The sequence below is a fragment of the Coffea eugenioides genome, chromosome 2 (genome assembly GCF_003713205.1).
Source record: "Coffea eugenioides isolate CCC68of chromosome 2, Ceug_1.0, whole genome shotgun sequence".
Lineage (NCBI taxonomy): Eukaryota > Viridiplantae > Streptophyta > Magnoliopsida > Gentianales > Rubiaceae > Coffea > Coffea eugenioides.
Window position 1 is genome coordinate 10951110 of NC_040036.1, and position 20895 is coordinate 10972004.

The 20895-nt window shown below is 37.2% G+C and overlaps 4 protein-coding genes across 4 annotated transcripts; all 4 read right to left on the reverse strand.

Annotated features, from left to right (window-relative positions):
* Positions 1-264: 264 nt before the first annotated feature.
* LOC113756222 lies at positions 265-846 on the reverse strand. The gene has a single exon (XM_027299987.1). It carries the CDS (start codon positions 844-846, stop codon positions 265-267), a length of 582 nt encoding a protein of 193 aa, XP_027155788.1.
* Positions 847-1679: 833 nt separating this feature from the next.
* Positions 1680-3951, reverse strand: LOC113756232 (COBRA-like protein 10). The gene is given in 3 exon segments (XM_027299993.1): positions 1680-2099; positions 2101-3323; positions 3408-3951. Coding segments are annotated over 3 exon segments (1947 nt in total). The 3' UTR covers positions 1680-1919.
* Positions 3952-5019: 1068 nt separating this feature from the next.
* Positions 5020-8177, reverse strand: LOC113761719 (CRIB domain-containing protein RIC10). Its single transcript, XM_027304824.1, has 5 exons — positions 7635-8177; positions 7209-7369; positions 6977-7074; positions 6733-6817; positions 5020-5703 (listed from the first exon to the last, which is right to left on the reverse strand). Exons 1-5 carry the CDS (start codon positions 7775-7777, stop codon positions 5477-5479), a joined length of 714 nt encoding a protein of 237 aa, XP_027160625.1. The 5' UTR covers positions 7778-8177; the 3' UTR covers positions 5020-5476.
* A 7398-nt stretch (positions 8178-15575) lies between these two features.
* On the reverse strand, positions 15576-18078 carry LOC113763243 (pectinesterase-like). Its single transcript, XM_027306997.1, has 2 exons — positions 17124-18078; positions 15576-16447 (listed from the first exon to the last, which is right to left on the reverse strand). The coding sequence occupies exons 1-2, from the start codon at positions 18076-18078 to the stop codon at positions 15756-15758; spliced, it is 1647 nt and encodes a 548-aa protein (XP_027162798.1). The 3' UTR covers positions 15576-15755.
* Positions 18079-20895: the final 2817 nt, after the last annotated feature.

Sequence of the window (20895 nt, forward strand, 5' to 3'; positions counted from 1 at the left end):
ATAATATTAGTGTTTAAAAACTATTCCGTCATCTACTGCTAATTGTCCCAAGAAGGTGCTCATGTGGAGCACTTTTAAAGAATGACAACACAAAATCGCAATTAACTACGAGAATAATCAACCCAGAAAAAAAATTACTGTTTGAATTTCTTCAGTATTAACCTGCTTATACAATCATTTCAAGTCTTATTGTCAAATTTGACATCCCAAAAGCTAAGCTAAATGATTTATTGAATAAGGGGAGAAAATGAGAGCTACAGTAATTTAGAGTTTATACTTAGCCTCTGAATGACAGACAGAAGATGCATTCTGAGCCTGCACATTTACAGAGATGTCACAAGTGGTAAAAGTGGTTGTCTTGATTTTCAAGATTTTGAGCACCGTTGCTTTACCATGCAAGGAAGTTGTTGAACTGAAGTTTAAGCTGCCAGAAGTAAGATCCACCAAGAAATAAGGATTTGAGGAGAAATTATCCACTACAACCACAACAGTTGTGCCAACGTCATGCTTTGCTCTAGCGGGAATTGTGTCTTGTTGAATTGGTGCTTGAGCCGCAGGAATGCCTCTATAGGTCACAAAAACTGTGCTGTTGTCATACTTAAAGCTTCCATAGTTGGGATTATCAACTGTAACCACTATGCCTAGGGTAATATTGAGGTGGAACACAGGTATTACTACCCATTTGATAGAATCCAGGGTGACAGATTGAGTTGTGATTTTTGGTTTTCTGGGCTTGAGGACTGTAAGAAATAAGACCAAGCCAACCACTATTACAGTGATCAGAAGAACTGTAGTGATACCACAGCATATTTTTAGACCTCTTGGAGGCTTGCCTGTGCCACACATTTTTGATGAGTTATGTATGACTGCTTGGACGATGATGATTAGGAGATTCAGAAATTTATTCAGCAGTTTATGATGACAAGATCGTTGGTTTCCTGGATTGATTGTTTCATTAATGTTAGACCATTTGGTAATGTGTCTGCTGCTGATTACAGAAAAGGTTGACAATGGTGATAGTTTCAAAGGTGATTTTAATTAAAATAACTTTTTGGAATTTGAGTATCTTCTTTGGGTCTTGGCTGATTGTCATGGAGATTAAAGCATAGAATGGACCACTTGACAGGATAATGACAAATTGTCAAAGTAAAACAATTCTTGTTTCTATCAAGAAGAACTTTTCATCTTGTCAGCTAGCATTTAGGAGGATTGACTGAACACGGCTATATGTATCCTCCTCCACGGATTGAACAATGAAATCTAAAGATGTTATATCTGGGTTTTCCTTTTTGCTTGTTTCCCAGTTTTTGGAGAAATTAACGACCGCAACCCACATCAGTACAAGCAAGTGATCTGTATACAACAATTTTAATTGTGTCTTATTCTAAGTTTTACCATGAGTATAATCAAGTGAACTATACAAGACATTTTGTGTGGTATCTTATTCTAACATCAGAAAAGCTCAAGTATCATGAAAGGAAAACTTGTTAGTGTATCTGTAATGCCTACAAGAGATCTTAGAAAATCAACATATGACAACTCACGACACTTCGGCAATGCATGTAACATTAACTCCTTTTTTTTCCCTTTAGGTTTCAACTTCCAAGGGAATGAGGATTTGTAGACATGCATTTCTTTTACTGTAAGACAAGGGGCATGATTTCACAGCAGCAAACTTGCGTCCCAAAACAAAGTAGGATATTATATGGCCTACCTTACCTTGTGCACTAATCTTGAACTGAGTGAAATCTCTCACGTGTTCTGGTGATTTTGGCCTGGATTAGAGCAACTAAACTAATGAAGCAGAGCTGAGTTTCTAAGGGTCAGAAATGTACCCATTTTGCCAAACTGTGCAATGAATTTCCAGTTGTGATGTGAGGCGCCTCATCAGGTAGTGTTTGAACTTGAGTGAACTTCATTCACTTTGTCAACAATATGCACATCAGTGTTAGACAGATTATTAAAACTAAATCTGCAGGATATTGTCTTCCATCTGCCGTTGGGAGATTTGTTGGTAGTGTACACTCTTCTCCATTGAAGAGCAATCTTGAAGGGAACCCATCGCCTTTTACAATGTCAATGCCTCGTAAGTGCTTTTTACTTTTTAGTGAATGAGATGACAGACTGTTGCTTCCCTGGTATTTTTGGATCTGTTTCAGGATGTGTTCCATTTGTCTCTCCCATCAAATAGTCCAATCCTGGTTTTCCTGTCATGAAAATGGTGTTGTTGACTTCTTCAAGCAGTGTTCCATTAAAGGAGTAGGCATTTTGAAAACCAGGGCCTGCTTTCTTCAGTTCAACTGCAACAAACCAGTCCTTGAAGCTGACTTCTTTCCAATTAAATAACGTGATACGGGCAGTCCAGCCAGTCCTATAGTTGGTCGCGATGTGCCAGTTTACACTAACCCCGCAGTTGTCACCACAAGGCAATGGAGTTGGGATATGTTGCTTCTTGAGTCTTGCCCAATGTACAGCCTTCTCGGTTCTGTTTAAAAACGGAACAAGAAGGGCTTCTGGAGGAAGAAGCAATGCCGGTACATTTTTGCTGCACTTTTCCGAGCTACCACATCCACAAGCACATGTATTGCACGGTATGATGGAGTCATAGTAGTATGCAGAGTACGAAGCACAGCATTGAGACTCTCGATTCTTAGGCTTGGTGATATTGCAGACAATTTGCCAGCTGGCAACTGCTGTGCTGACGGCCTGAAGTCCGCTTGGATCAGGAAATTCTGTGTCATCTACTCTTAATGGCTGTCCACATTTATAGTGCGGATTAAGCTCCCCTAAAATCCTCCACTTTTGAGGAGGATACAGAGCTGTTCTGTTCAAATCTGGTGAAATCTTATAGACCTGCATCTGAAATACTGATATTGCATCGGATGCATTCATGATGGTAGGCAGCAGACTACCATTTCTGCAGCAGTGTGGCAAGTTCCCAATTTCTTGATCAGTTTTTCTATCCTGAGGCAGGTCACCGATGATCGGACTCTTTTCACAACTCATGACTTTAGAAAAATCTAAGTCATTGTAGTACTGTGCTGCAGCACCATAAATGCAGTCCGTTGCATCTTTTTTGCGAGTATATGCTCCTCTCATTGTGTATATGAACTCTCCTCTCATCCACTCCCATGTCAAGTTCCAGTTGTCAAGACGTCCCAATGGATTATTGTTCTCAATAGTCACCTGAGCAAGGTAATTAGTCTGGTAAGCTTGGATAACATCGTAAGAGATCGAGAGATCACCTTTCTGTCGTGGAAAATATTTTGTCGTCAAATTTTTGGCCTCCAATTTTGGATCTATTGCACAGCACATGTGCATTGCTCTTGCCGTTACGGAAAACATACACAAAAGAAAATTTGAGAATATGGGGAAGATGTAAAATATAAAGTTAACTAAGTACTAACCGCGTCGAATTGGTGCAGGGCATCTGAATCCATGATTAACGAGCTTTATTGTCTTAGGCATAGGATATCCTGGAGGCCTGATCCCAAATTGAGTACCAGATAGCTCAATTTGCGCCTGAATTTTGGTAAGATCACCGGCAGTGTTGATAGATGTTTCCAAATCTGTTTGTGGGTAGCCAGCCAGGTAAGTTCCATTACCAACAGGAGCTGGAAATTCATCTCCACCTACTAGAACTGCATTACTCGCAGAGACTAAAATCTCTTGGTTTTGGAACCCAATGAACATTTTCCAATTCTTGAGCACATTCATTCCTGCATTCAAGATTGCGGCAGTAGACTTGAACGCCCATGGCTGTGCAGTGGCGTTCTTTAAATGGGGATACTCTTTTGTCCTCGAGACAAATGTGTAGGACAGAAAAATCCCATTACAATTCTCTGCTTCCGGGGGAGGCACAGCAGATGGATTATCTTGACTGGCAAAATCTTGTGCTTTACTAACATAAATTGTGAAAGCACAAAACAAAACCGAAAAAAGTATTGGCATATTAGAGATCATTTCATCAGTGCTTTACTAGAAACTTATACTGGATGATGAGCAGCATGGTAAGTTAGTAATAGTGCTCTAGAGCAAGAATTCTCATGTTACAGAAAACTGTAACAATTAATGGTAAAGGTGAAGAGAGTTTTTGACAGAAGCATTGGGAAAAACCGAAAAAAATGAAAGCAAAAAAAGGTCCTGGTGAGATGTGGGATCAAGGTGCTGAATTCAGAGAAAAGACCAAATCAGGTGAAACTTCCTCCTATTTGTCAGCGACACATATGGCGCCTTGGTGGGGGAAAACTACCAACAGTATTTCAAGTCTTGTGTTTCTGTTACTTCCAAAGTGGCAACAATACCCTTTGCAAAAGTATGGATATTTTTTCACCATTTGTGGTTCTATTTCTTCCCCTCGAGTTTAAGTTTGCTTTCACCAGCATTACCATGGACTCCTTGGAGAGCTAGCAGATTGGAAATTGACATCTGGGGACAATCTTGAATGATTTTCTTTGCTCAATTCGGATTGAGTGAGACAAAATTGTGCAAATACAAAAATGAAGAATACAAGAATGAAGCACATGAATTCGTGCAGAATTTTTTTTTTATTCGATCACATTCTTGCCCTATTAACTTCTTCACCAGCATTAAAAAAAATGCTATAAAGAATCTGAGTTTCGTACAAGGGGCACTTGGCCATCTAGGTTATTCAGTTATAGTTTCATTTTTATCCACTTCAAGAATTATAATTGGTTGGGTTGTTACTTGAATTAATTGATAAAAGATTGGCTGAACTTTCACCATAGCTAATTTACAAGGAACTGGCAAACCCCTGTAATAAAATCAGCATCTGGTTCCACATTTTCAGCCTGATGAGCACATACCAACCCGTGAGCATTGGATGTAGATCAAGATCTCAAGAAAGATGTTCCTCAATGCAAAGATGATTCTGATTCACTTGTATAAACATTCAAATTTTTCCAATACGAGGCCATTTTCAAGAGTACTAGCAGAAAAGACACCAAAAAAAAGGAATAAATGCATAGTCAATTCCCAGCAGATTAGCAGGAACAGATATGAATGGTGTTAAGCTTAAGTCAGCACACAAGCATCCTGACTTTACGTTAAAATCACATTAGGACCAAGTTTTCGAGAGCACACTAAAAGAGTCCAACTGTTTACAAGGCCCCTCTTCATGGTGTTCTTATAAAGAGGCAAGAAATACAAAAGGTAAAAAGGAAAGAAGAAATTGATTTTCCCAAATTAGTCTCCCAATTCAATATTAGGTATACCTCTCTGTCTCACAAGGCATTGCATTGCTCAAGTCCCCTCCCATGTCTTTTTGCTCCGTATTTACCATGATCACAAATGCAATGCACCTTTCTACACTAGAGTAACATTAGCTTGTATTAGCCTTTTTGGGCCCCTCTTTCTGGCTCTTGTGCTGACCAAAAAATTCCCGACTTGGAAAGAGGAACTTGAAGAATATAAGCACATCCAAATTTTCGTTATCCCTTTTAGCATCCCTGGAAAATTAGGCTACTTCTATATTTGCTGGTTTAGCATTGCCTTCCACAAACTTAGTCTTTGATTTAGCTGCCCGAGAACCCCTTGATGAGGAAGAAGAATTGGACCTGGGAGACGAAGTTGACTTAGATTTCTTTCTCTTCTGCTTTGCCTTGGGTATATTGGGAAGATCTGTAGATGGTATGTCCTTGTACATTTCAGATGTCGATCGATGCCCCATGGATTCTCCAAAATCTGTTAAAAAGTTTGTCAAGAAGTGCTGGGAGATACAAATAAGAAGGTGCAAAAAGAGAGAGATGAGCCAACCAAATCAAGAACATCATAGAACCACATTCTAGTCATACTTCAATTATCCAAGATGGTAAGAAACATACTTTGATAAATAAAATCTACAGTCTACGCTTCACTCTCACTACAACCCTGCAGAAACCAATTTTCACTCTCAGCTTAGATATGAAGATAAAAGCTTGAAGTAGTCAGCTTTTAACAGGATTCTTTTTGCCAAAATAGTCAGCCTAAACACAAACTGTTGGAGTAACGCCGCATGCAACACTAAAATTTAATATGGTCTTCGAACAGGATTATCGGAACACGAAGGTCTGAATACGTCTCCCACAAATGAAGACGGATTAGCTCGAATTTCTCAACCGTAATTGGAACCAAGATTGAAATGATTTGCAATTTTCTGTGACCTCTAGTTGTGGACATTGTTGTTTACTTTCTTTACCACTGTAATTCAACTTGACTTGAGGAATTGTGATATCATATTGAGTCAAACCTTACAGTCAAAATACAGGGAAAAATTGAGGATTAGGATCAACCAATGCACCAGCACCACTGTCCTTTTCTAGGCCCAATGGCTGACAGATTTTGCTGTTCTAAAACTTCTCTCGTGACAGATGTGCCAAACTTTCCTCTTTTCAGGCAAAGAATCTTTTCCCATCGTCCAGGTAATCTCCTACTAGGCAACAGTACACAGGACAAACCAATCAATTTTCAATCACTTCTTCAACACGTTGACACATCATTAATTTCTTTACCCTTGTCTCATCAAGTGCTATTTGCAGATTTGCTACATGACAAATGAATTAGTTACACAATTTCTTTTTCCGAAATCTCAATTGTTTTCCAGCATACTAAGATACCAAATCTCGCACACCTAACTCCGAGTAACCACTATCTGTCTGAATGCAAGTGGAAACCATCTAGGAAATACAAGAAACGTAATTCAGAAACGTAATGCTCAAATTTTCAGAGCCAAACCTTGTGATGACCACGGAGAAAGAGCAGCACCAGAATTTCCAATCGAAGTTGCTGTAAAATCAGGCCCCGTCTTGAATTCATTCATCTGAATTTCAGACAGAAAACCACAAAAAAAAAAAAAAATTCAAAAGACAAAAATTAGATTTCATGAGAATCCAAGACATGTAGCAGACAGTCATAGCATTTAATATCATGATCAATGGGGTGGTTAAGGAAACACACAAAGGTGTGGACTAATGCATACCCAACTTGGTGCGCTACCAGAAGGGCCGTCCCATCCGATGTGTGCCACATGCTTAACATCTGTCGGATATCCAATCTCCATCTCACGTTCCTTTACAACTACAAGAAAAACCCACTTTCACCTCGAAGCTCAAAATGAATAAGACAACCACAGACCCAAAATTTTTTTAAATATGTATATATAATTGATCCTAGAAATGATAAGATGGAGAAGGATGAATGAATGCCCTTACCAAACATTTGAGATATGTATTTATTGAATCCCTTACAGATCCCCTTCATTTTGGTTCCCATAAAGAAAGCTGTACAGGTCGAATTTAGCAGTCCTCTGGTAGGATCTAAGACACGAAAGAGGTGGAAGAACCACAACAATGTGTAGAACTTGTTCCTTTGCCTGTTTCAAAAGCAAACACATTAGAGAATATCCAACTGCAACATTATCACCCCTTTTTCAATGTTTTAAAGCTCTTGAGTATCAAAGAAGGTGCACATGAGATTTGCCTCAATGTTGGGATAGGAATCTTTCCATTGCTTTGAGATAAATATGCATGTGGGATGTGGCCCTTCAATTACAATTCTTCGTGACAGATAAAATAAACAGGCAAAAGAATGAGGAAATTAATACTATAGCAAAAAGGGACATGCAAGAAATGCAATACCTTTTTAGAAAAGGTTTGATACGGTAAGGGGAGAAAGGAGGCTCAAAAGAGAAGCTGATTCTCTTCCCCTTCGTCCTTCTACAGTCCCCATCTCCCTTCAACACAAAATGTACATATATGCATGCAATTATAGCAATTAGCATGCATGCAAGACTACCAAATGGGATGAGAATTAAGATATAGCAATTGAAGTTCTTCAAGGTAATGTAGTAAATCAATGTACAGAGTATCAAGAGGCAAACTTGCAAATGTGGGAAATTCTTGTGTAAAGGTGCAAGTGTAAGGCGTTTGGCTAGAGATTGTCGGTTCTTGGAAAATGTGGTGTTGCGAGGATAAGGTGGTTAGTTTGCTTCAATGGCAGATTGTTTTGGTAGATTTGAAGATGTCTTAACAGAGAGAGAAAGAGAAGGAAGAGAGAGAAGAGAGAAGAAGGGGAGATATGAAGAAGAAGAAGAGGGAGAAAGACAAATTGAGGGAAGAGAGAATGAGAACAAGAGGTGGACAACCACGAAAAGTTCTCAAAAGAAGGTGTGATTTGAGGGAGCACTCTTTTAAGGGCATGGACGTAAGTTAGGCTGGCATTCAACCAACAGAGTACCAATGTTTTTATGCCTAAGAAAAACAAACTACATCGTCATTGAATTATGAAATTTTATAACGATTGAATGATGCTTTGTTCAACGAAAAAAGAATAAACCTTCAGTCAAACACAAAGACATAAATCTTCAACTCCAAGTAATTTACTGTGTATCAAATGTGAAAAGATATTACTAGTACTGAATTTGCAGATTCTAGAAAGTAGGAGTAATTCATGCTTAGTCATAAGCATTTTTTTGGATGCGGGGCTCAGTTCACATGATTTACAAGTTTTGATGTTCACGAGACAAGCTCTTCATACACAACGCAAGTTTTAGATAATCGATGAAATCTTGATTTAGTAGTTAAAATTGAGGCCTCAGAACTTAAAGATTCTAATATCAAATCCCGTTTCCTTCCTTCCACTCCTTAAATTCACTTCTATCATGCTTAAAAAAAAATAAAAATGAAACGTAATTTTTAGATAGCAAAGGAAAAATGGTCTTTGTAGTATTCCATGTAAATGCGAAGATATAGGGACATTTGGATTTTTGGTTTTGGTTGGTGAGGATAGATGGCGTAGTGTAAATGGTGCCTTGCTGGTTGGTGTAAATCTCGGGGTCATTAGGCTAAGGTCCTTTTCTTTCCTGCCTGTCTCAGTTAGGAGTTAGGACCAATGGATCTCTTAAAAAACGGGCATCATGTCAGATCATTGAGGGATAGAAATTAGGACGGAAAAACAAGCATTTAAAGATTTTTAAAGCCTTTATCATGACTCATACATGATGAATCAACAAACATAGTCATCAATTCTATGTTATTTCCCTTTGTTGCCAAGATTTTTTTTTTTAACAAAAGGGTTTTAATGCCAGAGGACCGCTACATTCTTCTTTTTTTATTTTCCCCTTTCTAGGGAAAATAAGCATTCGAGGATTTTCTTTTTCTTTTTTTTTTTGGTTAGCTTTAGCTACTTTTTTTTTGTTCATCCATTTCTCTTGTTTTTTCTTGGTGAGTAATCACAAAAAATGATGTTTACAAATTTTTCGCTCAAACAAAGACTGTAGAAATGATTTTTCATGGGATTTGATTAATAATAAGAAATAGTTTCAGTGGATGATGACAATTGAGTTTCGAATTATAGTCATGGCATTTTTTACACAGTCACTTAATTTCAAACTTAACTACAAGGGACCGGGAATATAAATAAAATGTCATGAGTTCAAACTCTCGCACTCATATTATTAAAAAAAAAAAACTTAAATACAGGACATTATGAAAAGTTAGTGACTTATTACAATTTGGGATTTGTAAGAATTAGTCCTTTTTTTTATGGGCGTGGAACTTTTTATTTAATTACTGATGCCATAATTCTGGTTCTAAATTATTCTTGAGTAGAGGGTTTGAGCTTCATTCATGTACTGGCTGATAATTTCAGTGTTCATGTACCTGAAGCTAGGTAGCTAATTAATAATCAGGATATTTTAGTTTCATTCCCTATAAGTCTTATAATTATGAAGTGTTTCATTATTTGAAAAAATTAAATAAAAGTCAAAGACCCAATATGCAACTAGAAAAAGGATATTCTTTTCTTTTTTCTGCAATCCTAGCTGTCCTGAATTTGCCGAGTCATAATCCACATGGATAAATGTTCTTCTTGTTGTTGCTTTATAGTAAATCTTTTTGCTACAGAGATTTGTTTGTCTTGCAATGCCATTACTTTGTCTAATAAATCTTTTTTTTTTTTTTTGATCAAGTGTCTAGTAAATCTTTTTTGTTGTTCCTTTACAATCATTCTCAGAATACTATTATTGTTATTATAATTCCACTGTGTCAAGCAAGTTGCAACTCATGTAGATTCCTTTGGATATCCCACCTAAAACTTTTGGTATAAAATACTGAGATTTTTTGTTCATTGTTGGAAACACGTTTGATGATGAGGCTGGAAGCAGAAATTTCCTATTGCCTCATACGGAACTGTGTTGGTCACTTTCAGACAGCTGCTGGTAACAACGATAAAAGGGCATCTACAAATATTCCTTCAAATACGGATACCATATGATTAACAAGGCTTCTTCGGTTGCATTTGATAAAACTAATGTATAAAAATCTGAAATCTGAGATGTGAATCCAGTAAATTATTGAATTGTTAAGTATTAAATCTAATACATTTAAGTGCATATCACATTCAATGATAAATAAATAATTTATCACTTAATTTTGGGAGTAAGTTTTGCCTAGAAAATTCAGTACCACTTAGTTAATTCGGATGTTCAATTTTTTGTTATCAAACGGTTTGAATATGTTAAGATCTGAATCCATTAATTTTAAATGATGAATTGGGTTATCAAACAGGGTCTTCCATGATAAAATATCATTCAAACGGTATTTCAATTCTAGCAAATTAGGAAAAAATGCAGTTTTAGTTCTCAATATTTAATAGCTATTTGATTTTAGTTCCTAAAGTTTTTTTAAAATATAAATTTGGTTTCTAATATTTAGTACCTAATTTTTAAGTTTTGACAAGAATAAATTTGGTTCCCAATATATTCAATTTAAAGCAAATTTAGGATATTTAAAGAATTTTTTCAATTATTGATAGAATTTAGTCACGTGCAATCATGTGTTTGTTAAATTGAATTTAGAATTGGAAGAGTAAAATAGCAACTAAACTTTAAATAACAAGATTAAGAACTAATAATTTGACGTGCTAACTGTCACGGCCCCACCTCCCCCTAAGGCGAACCAGAGGGTTCGGCGGGCCGCCTGCCCGGCTCTCGCCGGGACTCAGTCGTTCACTACAGTTCTCAATTAAATACAAGATACAATCTCAAATATAAATCAAATATCCCAAAACTTTACATATCAAAAGCGAAGCGTCCACGCTTCCACTGCGCCACTCTGATCCTTGATACCAACTATTATACAGGAGAAAGTCCAAAACTAGACTATTACACAACCAATCAATTCTAAACGTTCAATACAATCCCAATATGAACCATTACACAAAAGGAAATCCAAGTTCAATCCATACATGAGATAATCCATGAATAAACGCTACAAGCCCTTTCCTTCGCCTTGAGCCCTGTGGAGGGGAATAAAATATTTTTGGGGTGAGCTAGAAGCTCAGCGAGTAACCAGTAAAAATCAGTAATCAAATCGGTTTAACCATAGTTCATTTCAATGATGTTCAATTCAAATCAAATGATAAGTCCAGAAACAATTTCAACATTTACAAAACATTAAATATGGAGTATCAATAATTCAAGAAACATGTACAATGGAAAGCGATAGTAACATTCGTGCAAAGGATACATTCGTTCTCCTGTCATTTCATTGCATTTTTGGTTTCATTCGTGCATTCATTCACCCCGTCCCTGGCTTTTGGCCAGGCTCCACCAACCTACAAGGTAATACTCGAGTATACCGAAACGTTCACCCAAGTTCCTAGTCGCCCGACCGAGTCCGCTTCTGGCTCGAGACGACCGGTAATAAGGGGCAATGGCCAGTTCAGCCCAAAAGGCTTACATTCATGCGCAAGTAGCATTTAATCACTAATCATTGAAAATTTCATATTTATGCGATAAAGTACACACTCGCCTAGAAAACTCGTTTTAACAATCATTAAAAGCAAAATCGATAATAACAAGACACTAATATGCAAGCACGCATGATATGTAAGAAAACAGTTCCAAAAGTAACTTTGAAAACAGTTCAAAAGTAGATAATGCAGGAAAGCAGTTCAAAAGTAAATTTGGAAACAGTTTGAGGTCACTCACCTCCACGGCTCAGAAATCATCCAGCATATAACATTGCCTTGCTCAAACCCAAGTCTTAGATCACAAACTCAATGCAATCAAGTCCTTTCAAAGTTCGGACAGCACTTCCCCTGAATTTGCTTACTTTTCCAGCCATCATGGCTTCATTATCCTCAGCCAGTCCCAAAGGTTCACACACAACAACAAGTTCATCCAATAGCCATTCAGCAAGCTCCAAGTAGTACTAGTACAAGTCAAGCTAGGGAAAAGTTTGGAAATGAAAGTTAAGCTCAAACCAGAAAAACAGTTTTGACGTCATTTTGCGGTAATGGTGTCAAAAGCACTACGATGGTCGAATGAAGGTGCAAGACCCACCATTTTGAAGCTAAGAACCAGGGCTACAACAATGTAGAAGGTCACTCAGTCCAAATCCCAGCACAACTAAGTCAAATATGCAAAATACCAAACTAGAACCGTAATTGCAGGTTTACAAATCACACTATGCTGTAATTAGTCCAACTCAGTCTATACAGGTCCAAATGCATTGATTCCAAAGGCATGCGGTAGCTAAGACATCCAGCTACATTTCATCAGAAGACACCAACATCCAAATCCAAAGCAATACCAGTCAAAACAGACGATTACAAACGCATTTCGCACATTCTGATCACCCAGAACAGCAACAGTAAAAACGATATATCTCACTCTACACTACTCCAAATGACCTGAAATTTTACAGGCATCTCAAACACATCAATACCTACAACTTTCATGTTTTAAGAAAAGGCCAATTCGGCCTCTAACCATATGATCCAAAACCGGACAGAAAATGGGGTTATGAAACCCTAACTTTTCACATTTCAATCCAAACTCAAAATTGATTGCAATTTCCTATCATATACATCCACTAGAGGCATAACCCCTTATTACCAACCATCATAAATAACCACAACACCATGATCACATTAAACCAGAAAATTCCTCAAAAAAAAAACTTCACCAATTCAACTCAAACCAAGAAATAAATCACAATTTCCAACACTATAGCCACCATTAGACACAAATTAAACATCATTAGGTGTAGGAGGAAGTATAATCACCACTTACCAAGTAAACAAGAGAGAGGAAGTTGTAGACCACCTTAGCTTCTCCAAAAACTTCACCAAAACACTCACTAGCACCAAATGGAAGAATTTTATGGAGTAGAAACTAGTTGATGCAATTGGTTTGGAAGATTGAGCTAAATGGAAGCTTGAAAATTGAAGAAATTTCCTTCCTTCTTGAGCTTGAGAGAGTCGGCCAACATGGAGAAAGAAATGGTGATTTTTAGTCAATTTTTGAGATATTTAACTTAAGGGGTAAAAAGTCAAAAAGTCCAACCAATGAGAAAGTGCCACTTGGCACTCTATTAAATGCATTTCTATCCTTTAAGTCTCTCTCTTACATCAATCAAATCACCTCCTCTTCTTATCTCTTAACACCCGATAAATTTCACTCAGTATCCGGAACTTAATCTTATTGGCCGAATTTTTCCAAACTTTTCGCACTAGTGGGGCCCACGTCCATTATATATTCTTATTTTCTCAAAAACTCTCCAATACTAGAAAAATCATCTAAAAACTATAATTACTCATAAAATTCACCAGGAGAATTTTCCTAAGCCAGAAAATGCAGAAAACATGCCATGAAAGGGGAATAACCCTAGGAAAATATTAGGGGAAATTACGGGTTCTCACACTCTTTTTTTTTCGGGGCGTCACACTAACGTATTAGTGATTAAAATGGAAAAAATGCTAAATTACAAAATTAAAACCAATTGGAGCACCTAATTTGTTGATTTAAAACTCATTTTCATTCTATCTCCATTGTCACTAGACAAAAAATCCTAACACCCAGTTTTTCCATTTTTTTAACAAATTTTTTTAAAAATTAGTTATTCACATGCTATCACATAAATTATTCTAATTATTCAAAATTAACTACTATTTTGTTTTCTTTAAATGCAATTTAATGAACACGTTATTACACTTGACTGATTTCGTCAATAATCAGGAAAATTTATAATTGTTCTGATTCTGCTTTAAATTGGAAACATGGAGAACTATAGTTGTTTTTGTCGAAACTTTAAGGACTAAATATAGTTGTGCCAATGAACATGCGTATATGTCAATACCATCACATCTGCTATCCAACTAGTTTAAGTTCAAAGTCGATGCTACATTTGATAAAATTATGTAAGAAATTTCAGATCTAACATATAAATTTAAAAAAACTCTTAGACCTAATAAAGAAACTAAATGATAATTCCCACGAGAATATTCTAAGATAAAAGAAACCGGTCACTAGGAAAATTGTAGGAAAGAGGAAAACTCACACTAAGTGGCTAGTTGCTAAATATTGAGGATCAAAATTGCATTTCTCCTGCAAAGAAAACATAAACTATATGTTTCCGTCCTCACAAATCGGAGTGGAGAAGATTTGATGGGACAACTACCGCCATTCCTTCAAGTTCTGCAGTAATGCTGGACTAATTAATACGTCATTTACAATTAGAACAGTACAGCTAACTTGCGATACTTACATTTATAAATCCAAAAGTCAAATACTTTTTTTTTTTTTTTAGCAACAACTAATTTTTCTTATAGCGCGTTTATTAAATTAATTTGACGAGTACTAGAAATAGCTATTCTTATTCAATAGCTGTGCCTGCAACAAATAAACCGGGATCCTAATAGTTGACAGAATGGCGAATGACGACTAGGATTGTGTTATATTCCAAAGTACAGAATGTCGCTGCAATTTTTTGTAGGAGTCCGAGTTTGAATTTCCATTATATGGCTAGACAAGCTTTTCCTTCCAAAAAGAAAAAGAGGGAAAAAAAAGGCAATGTGATCCATTTCTTGTTGCTCCTTTTTTTTTTTTTTTGTGAATTAAGTGAAATGTGCAAAGCTTAAAGGTTCAGTTTAACCACCACCTTTGGAAGGCAAAGTTCGACAAATTAAAGTTACTTTTGTTGTCTTCAAGGCGCACATAGATTTACTTTAGAACAAAAGACAAATGTGTCGACCATTGTCTCATCTTTTATGTGATTGCTAAAAGATTACTAATAAAACTAGCAGGACCCCTCCGGCCCCTTGGAAAGAAAAGTAATGAAGGAAAGTTGTAACAGCATATTATAAGCTTTCTACCAAACAAATTCGTTTCAGAAATCACACCAATCGAATTTGTGAAGAAATTTTTGGTTGATTTGAATAGCTCCATATCTAACGGGAATTATTATTGTTGGATCCCATCAACCGTTTACTTTTGTTGGACTTGAATTTTATCCCACAAACCTTTTATTTTAAAGTGAATTCTTAAACAAAATTGAAATAGATGAAACTAACGCGTGTGTTCAAATTATTTTGAAATTAAATTGATCGATGGAATATAACCCAAATCCAAATAACTAATAAAACCTAACAGATTTGTGGAAATAAAATCCAAGCCTAACAAATAAAATTGTTGGTGAGATAAAATCCAAACCCAACGAATGAAACTGTTTGTGGGATAAAACCCAAACCCAACAATTATTGTTTTATTTATGCATCATAGCTGAATAATACAGTGCAAACCAAGCAAGGAAAAGGGTTAGGTTGGATGATAAAGCGGGAGAAATTATAAGTAACAATGTCTTGGTTCAAAACCTCTCACCCACTCAAAAAAAAAAAAAAAACCAGTGCAAACCAAGCATTTCTCAGTACAACTTCAACAAAACAGTGGAATTGATTGAAGAGGGCAATTAGTGTAATCAGAGCCCCTCCGTGTAGGCCACTCCGGTATTCTTCAACCATTGGCCACCTTGAATGAGCTGGGCCACCGTGAATTTGCTTGCCTCAGTTGCACTGGTGATCACATGATAACCAGGCCACTTGACCCTGCCGCTGGTCCCAGCGCCTGGGCCTCTATTTTGGTATTCGCCATAGTACAAAGTCTTCAAAGCAAAGTCACCACTCCAAACTGACCAGCCCTCTGGAACAATATGGTTGTCAATATTTGATTGCATTACAACAGTCCTCGAGTACTCTTTCCATGGACGGCCCAAGTAAGTTTTTATTGATCCCTTTACGGGCGCAAGATCCGAGCTTGGGATTATATCACAATTCTGGATTGAAGTCCCGGTGTTCGAATTCGGGTCAACCCGACCTTGGGCCGTTACCATATTTTGTTGATTACTCATGGGCTTTCGAGCGGCAAGTTTGGAGTTTTGGAAGACCACTGCAGCATCGCCGAAGATGAAGTCCACCGTTCCTGTGATGTAGCAATCTCTGAAGAATTGGCGGAGGCTGTGGGTGTAGAGTGTATCTTGGAATGCATCTATCTTGCAGCGATTTATGACCGATTTGTCAGCTCCAACGCGAAGTGCAACGGCCTGGTGTTTCTGTGGCCCAGCAGTGTTTTGAAACCCTAGATCTTGAGCTATGAATCCATCGGCAACGGCAGCTGCAAATGGTATTCAAAATAAGAAAAGTTATGAGAATCTTGGACCAGGTTCTTCTAAAATACTGTATGTCCAGTATCTCCGTATGTGCCTTCGACAATGCACAGGCCCATTGAAAGAGCCCAGTATCATGGTGTCAGGCCGTTTAAGTGGGCTTCTGCTGAATCAATCTGTAAGGCCACCTTTTTCTTTACGAGTATATTTTATATGCATTGTCAGCGTATACACTGTTACGATTAGATGAATTACAGGCCACCTTTTTCTTTACGAGTATATTTTATATGCATTGTCAGCGTATACACTGTTACGATTAGATGAATGATACATAAGTAAATTTTAAATTTCAAATTCAAATGCAGTATATGCACTATGGTAAAAAAAAAGTTTTCTCACCCTCATTGATTTGCTGAGTCATTTTATGTTAAAAAAATGGCTAAGCAAGATGTGCAATAGAAAGCAAGTCACCTTAAACTTTGAGTTTAAATAGGTAATTTTCATAAATCTATTTGATAATCCTCAATTTTCATTGGACCTTAATGTCATTTGGATCAATTTTAGGAGGTAATATTGGAGGGACTTCTTAGCTTTTCTATGTGTGTGTTTTCCATAACAATAGAATATAGATAGACTAACAAAATTCAATGCAAAAAAGGGGTGGTAGAATGTAGATATGTTTACCAACAGTTGCAGAGTTAAAGGTGGTTGATCCATCCACAACGTTCAAGCTGCCTGTGATAATGGTTTTATCCATGCCATCACCAACCAGCATTAGATTCTTCTTGTTCTTCCCAATATCAACTTTTTCCTTGTAAGTCCCTGCTTTCACATAAATGACATATCGGCTCTGGGGATTATTTGGGGCTGCATTAACAGCTTCTTGGACGGTCTTGTAATTTCCACTACCATCCTTTGCCACCACAGAATTAGCCTTAATGTCCTTGGGCAAAGCTTCTAAAAGCCTTCTATCCTTGCTGGTGACCCACGAGGGCAGGTCTCCATTGAGCGGTTGTTCAATCATCTCTTCCTTTGGTGGTGCAATTGCAACCACCATGGCCAGGGAAGTTCTTGCTTTCAAAATCAAGTCTTTCATCATGGGCTCCACTACGGAACGGGCCGGCCCATTGAGCCCATCCAGGCAAGTAACGTGGTTAGTGAGAACGCTACTAAGCCACGAATGAGCATCGGATTGGGATTCGGCCGTTTGGCTTCCGAGAGCAACCATGGAGTCCATCAATCTGTCCACAGACATGTCCATCAACTCCAAGCAATCTGCTAGAGCAGCTTGCGCCCTTTGATCATTGATCCGACGGTTGATGCTGTCAGTCAACTTGATAGTTTCTTGTATCTGCGCTGATGATTTTGCTAAGATCATCTGAAGTAGGTCAACGTCACTGGATTGGCCAGATGAAGCTACCTCAGACACCGCTTGCAAGCAGGAAGATTGATCATGAGCATGGCTGCAGAGGTGTCCTCCTCTCAGGGAAGAAGTTGAAGTCTGGCTGCTACTGAGAATTGTAACAGAAACTATAGAAATTGCGCCTAAGATAGCTGCTAAGGATAAAACTACATAAAGAACTTTGAAACCAGATCTTTTCTTGGGAATGTCTAGCAAAGGTTGGTGAGTGTTTGCCATGACTAGCTACCAAGTGCGGTCAGTGTGTGTGATGAAACTCTCTTCTCCAACCAAGTCCTTAAATAGAAAACAAAAGAAGGGTTCATAAAATGAAATTAAAAAAAGAAGTGTAAAGATGCAGTAGGTGATGAATATCTTGGCTCAAGGTATACATGTGACATATACATATATATAATAGTCGTCTTCTGCAGTCCTTAGTCATCATCAGATGGTCTTAAAAGCCAAAGACATGATTTATATTTTAATAACGTCGTGATGATTCAGTAGTGGACTATAATTTAATCCAAGTGCCTAGCTGAGTGGTATGAGACTTATGCAAGTTGTGCGGTCAAATCAAATGCTATCTCCGTTCTCAAAATTACCAAAAAAGCAATCTGGTCGGCACACCTAAGAAGACTTGAGTGTGCATGAACGTTGATTATCGGAATGAACCACAGGTTGATAGAATCATATGGCAATGCAATTGCATAACAGCTAGTTTTTATTTTTCTCTTCAAGGTTGATGCTAATTGATTTCAACGTTGACGAATAGTCTAATCTCCTGATTAAGCAAATGTGGAATTGAATATGGTTCTTCTGGCCGCTTATTCAACTTTGAATGCCGCCTGCGCAGCTGCGCGTCACCTTTGCATGTGTTGGGTAATGATTAAAAGGCATAATTTCACATACCTCCCACGAGGTTCTTCATATTTGCATCTAGATCTCTTCAAGCTTCAAAAATTACACTTAAGCCCCCCCAATTTTCAATTTGTGAATATCCAAAATTGCCCTCGATCGGCTATGAAGAAAAGAGAAAATTGCTTCTTCATCATCATCTAACTTTCCTATCATAACATCCTTTAACCAACAATCTTGAACTCGAATCGCCACCCAAAAGTTTAACCATTGACAATAAAGCCACCACTTGCTCCACCCAACAACCTTGGTTCACTCTAGAAATACCGCTAAACCAATAGTATAACCACTCTAAACAAAAGGGAAAGACTTTTTTATTGGAGAAAACACAAGAAACAAGTGTGCAGCTAATGAAAATTATTTGTGTTTCTTGCATAATTCTTCATGGGATCCATGAGTTTCAAATCTGGTTTCAATTATACCAATTATGATTTGCCTATACTACTGTGTTTGATTGTTTTGTGTTTCTCTTATACTACAATTTTGTTGGTGTGGATAGAGATAGAAGGAAGTTAGTTTAGGGTTAAGGAATAGGAAAAGAAGGTGAATATGTATAGTAAAAGAACGGAGGTGGAGATCAATGGGGTTTCCATTGTTTTATTAATTTATTCTCTTTCCTTTCCTATTATTGTGCATTCTAAGTTGAGCATACTTTTGGGATATTATAGTAAATTTGTGCTACCAAAGGAGATGGGTGTTATTTGGAATTATATTAAACCTCAAGGAGGGAGTTATGTGAAATTATCCATGGTTAAAGTGTAGTTACATGCTCGTTTCAAGAGCCATTTTGCTAATTGTTTGGCTCTACATTATTGACCCGTAATAATGATCTAAGTGGACAAAGCATCAGTGTCATAGATTTAACAAAAGAATACAATAATCGCGATATAATTGACAACTTACGTACCCTTTTCTACATGGGATGTTGTACCCTTTTGCACAATATTCCACAAATTTAAAAAAGACAACTTGTGTAAATAATTGAGACTCAAAAGACGGAAAACATGCGTGCTTCCCTGAACTTTGTGCACCTACTCTTTTCATTTCCAAGATTGCCAGTGCATGTAAAATTGGGATAATTGCATTTTGTACGCCTGAACAATGACTAATTAGCAAGTTGCACCATAAGCAGTAAAAAAAGGGGGGGGGGGGTCGAAGCATTGAATTGTAGCACACAAGTAACCTATACTATCGATTGTGCATTGCTCGAATTGTTTAACTACCAATAAGTTCCGATAGCTATTTTTTCATTAAATTACTTTGTTATCCATAAATGATTAAAAGAGTATTACCGTCTTCTCATTATGATAGTAAGAAGAATATTTAAATTTTTAATTAATTTGAACAATGTGCAATAAGTTGATATATTATAAGGTATTAGCATGCTACAAGTGATATTTTATTTTAGGATGCAAAGCACAAAAACACGATAGTGAAGGGGTGCACATAAAACCAATCCTATAGAATTTTCTTGAAGGGTTTGGAATCCATATTCATAGTCAAAAGTTCGCAGTATAAATTGTATAGAGTCGACATAATGATGAGGCATGCGTCAATAATTCCTACACTTGTTATTTCTTAATTTCAATATGGGAAAGTTGACGAGATAGAATCTTAGTAATCATACGGCTGAATTGCCTTCAATTCGTTACATAAACTTTTCTTCTTTTTTTTTTTTTCCAATGTAGGGAAAGGTTGAATTGGATGACACGAGACAGGGAGAACAAGTGTTTGAAACCTCCCACTTGCGTTAAAGGAAAAAAACACTTTTTTTTAAGGTTAAAGAACTTACTAAGATAAAACCACTATTGAAGCAACGATTACATCAGCGGTGAAAAATTCTTACAATATTAAATAAAAAATACCAAAATCATGCATTTGTTTGGATGATATATTTATCTAAAAATGTTTATTATATCACCGCAGTTGTTAATTTTATAATTTTTTCAAAATGATTTTACGATCTTTTGGAACATGGTGTTCACATGTCACCAGCTCTCTCCTCCTCACGGTCCCCTCCTTTCCTCCTTTCGCCTTCCTTCACGTTGAGCTAGGCTGGGGGGACAAAAGAGGGTGGCAGGTGAAAGAGGGGAAGGGAGAAGGAGAGGGAAGAGGGATGGTTGAGCAGTGGCTCCGTTGGTA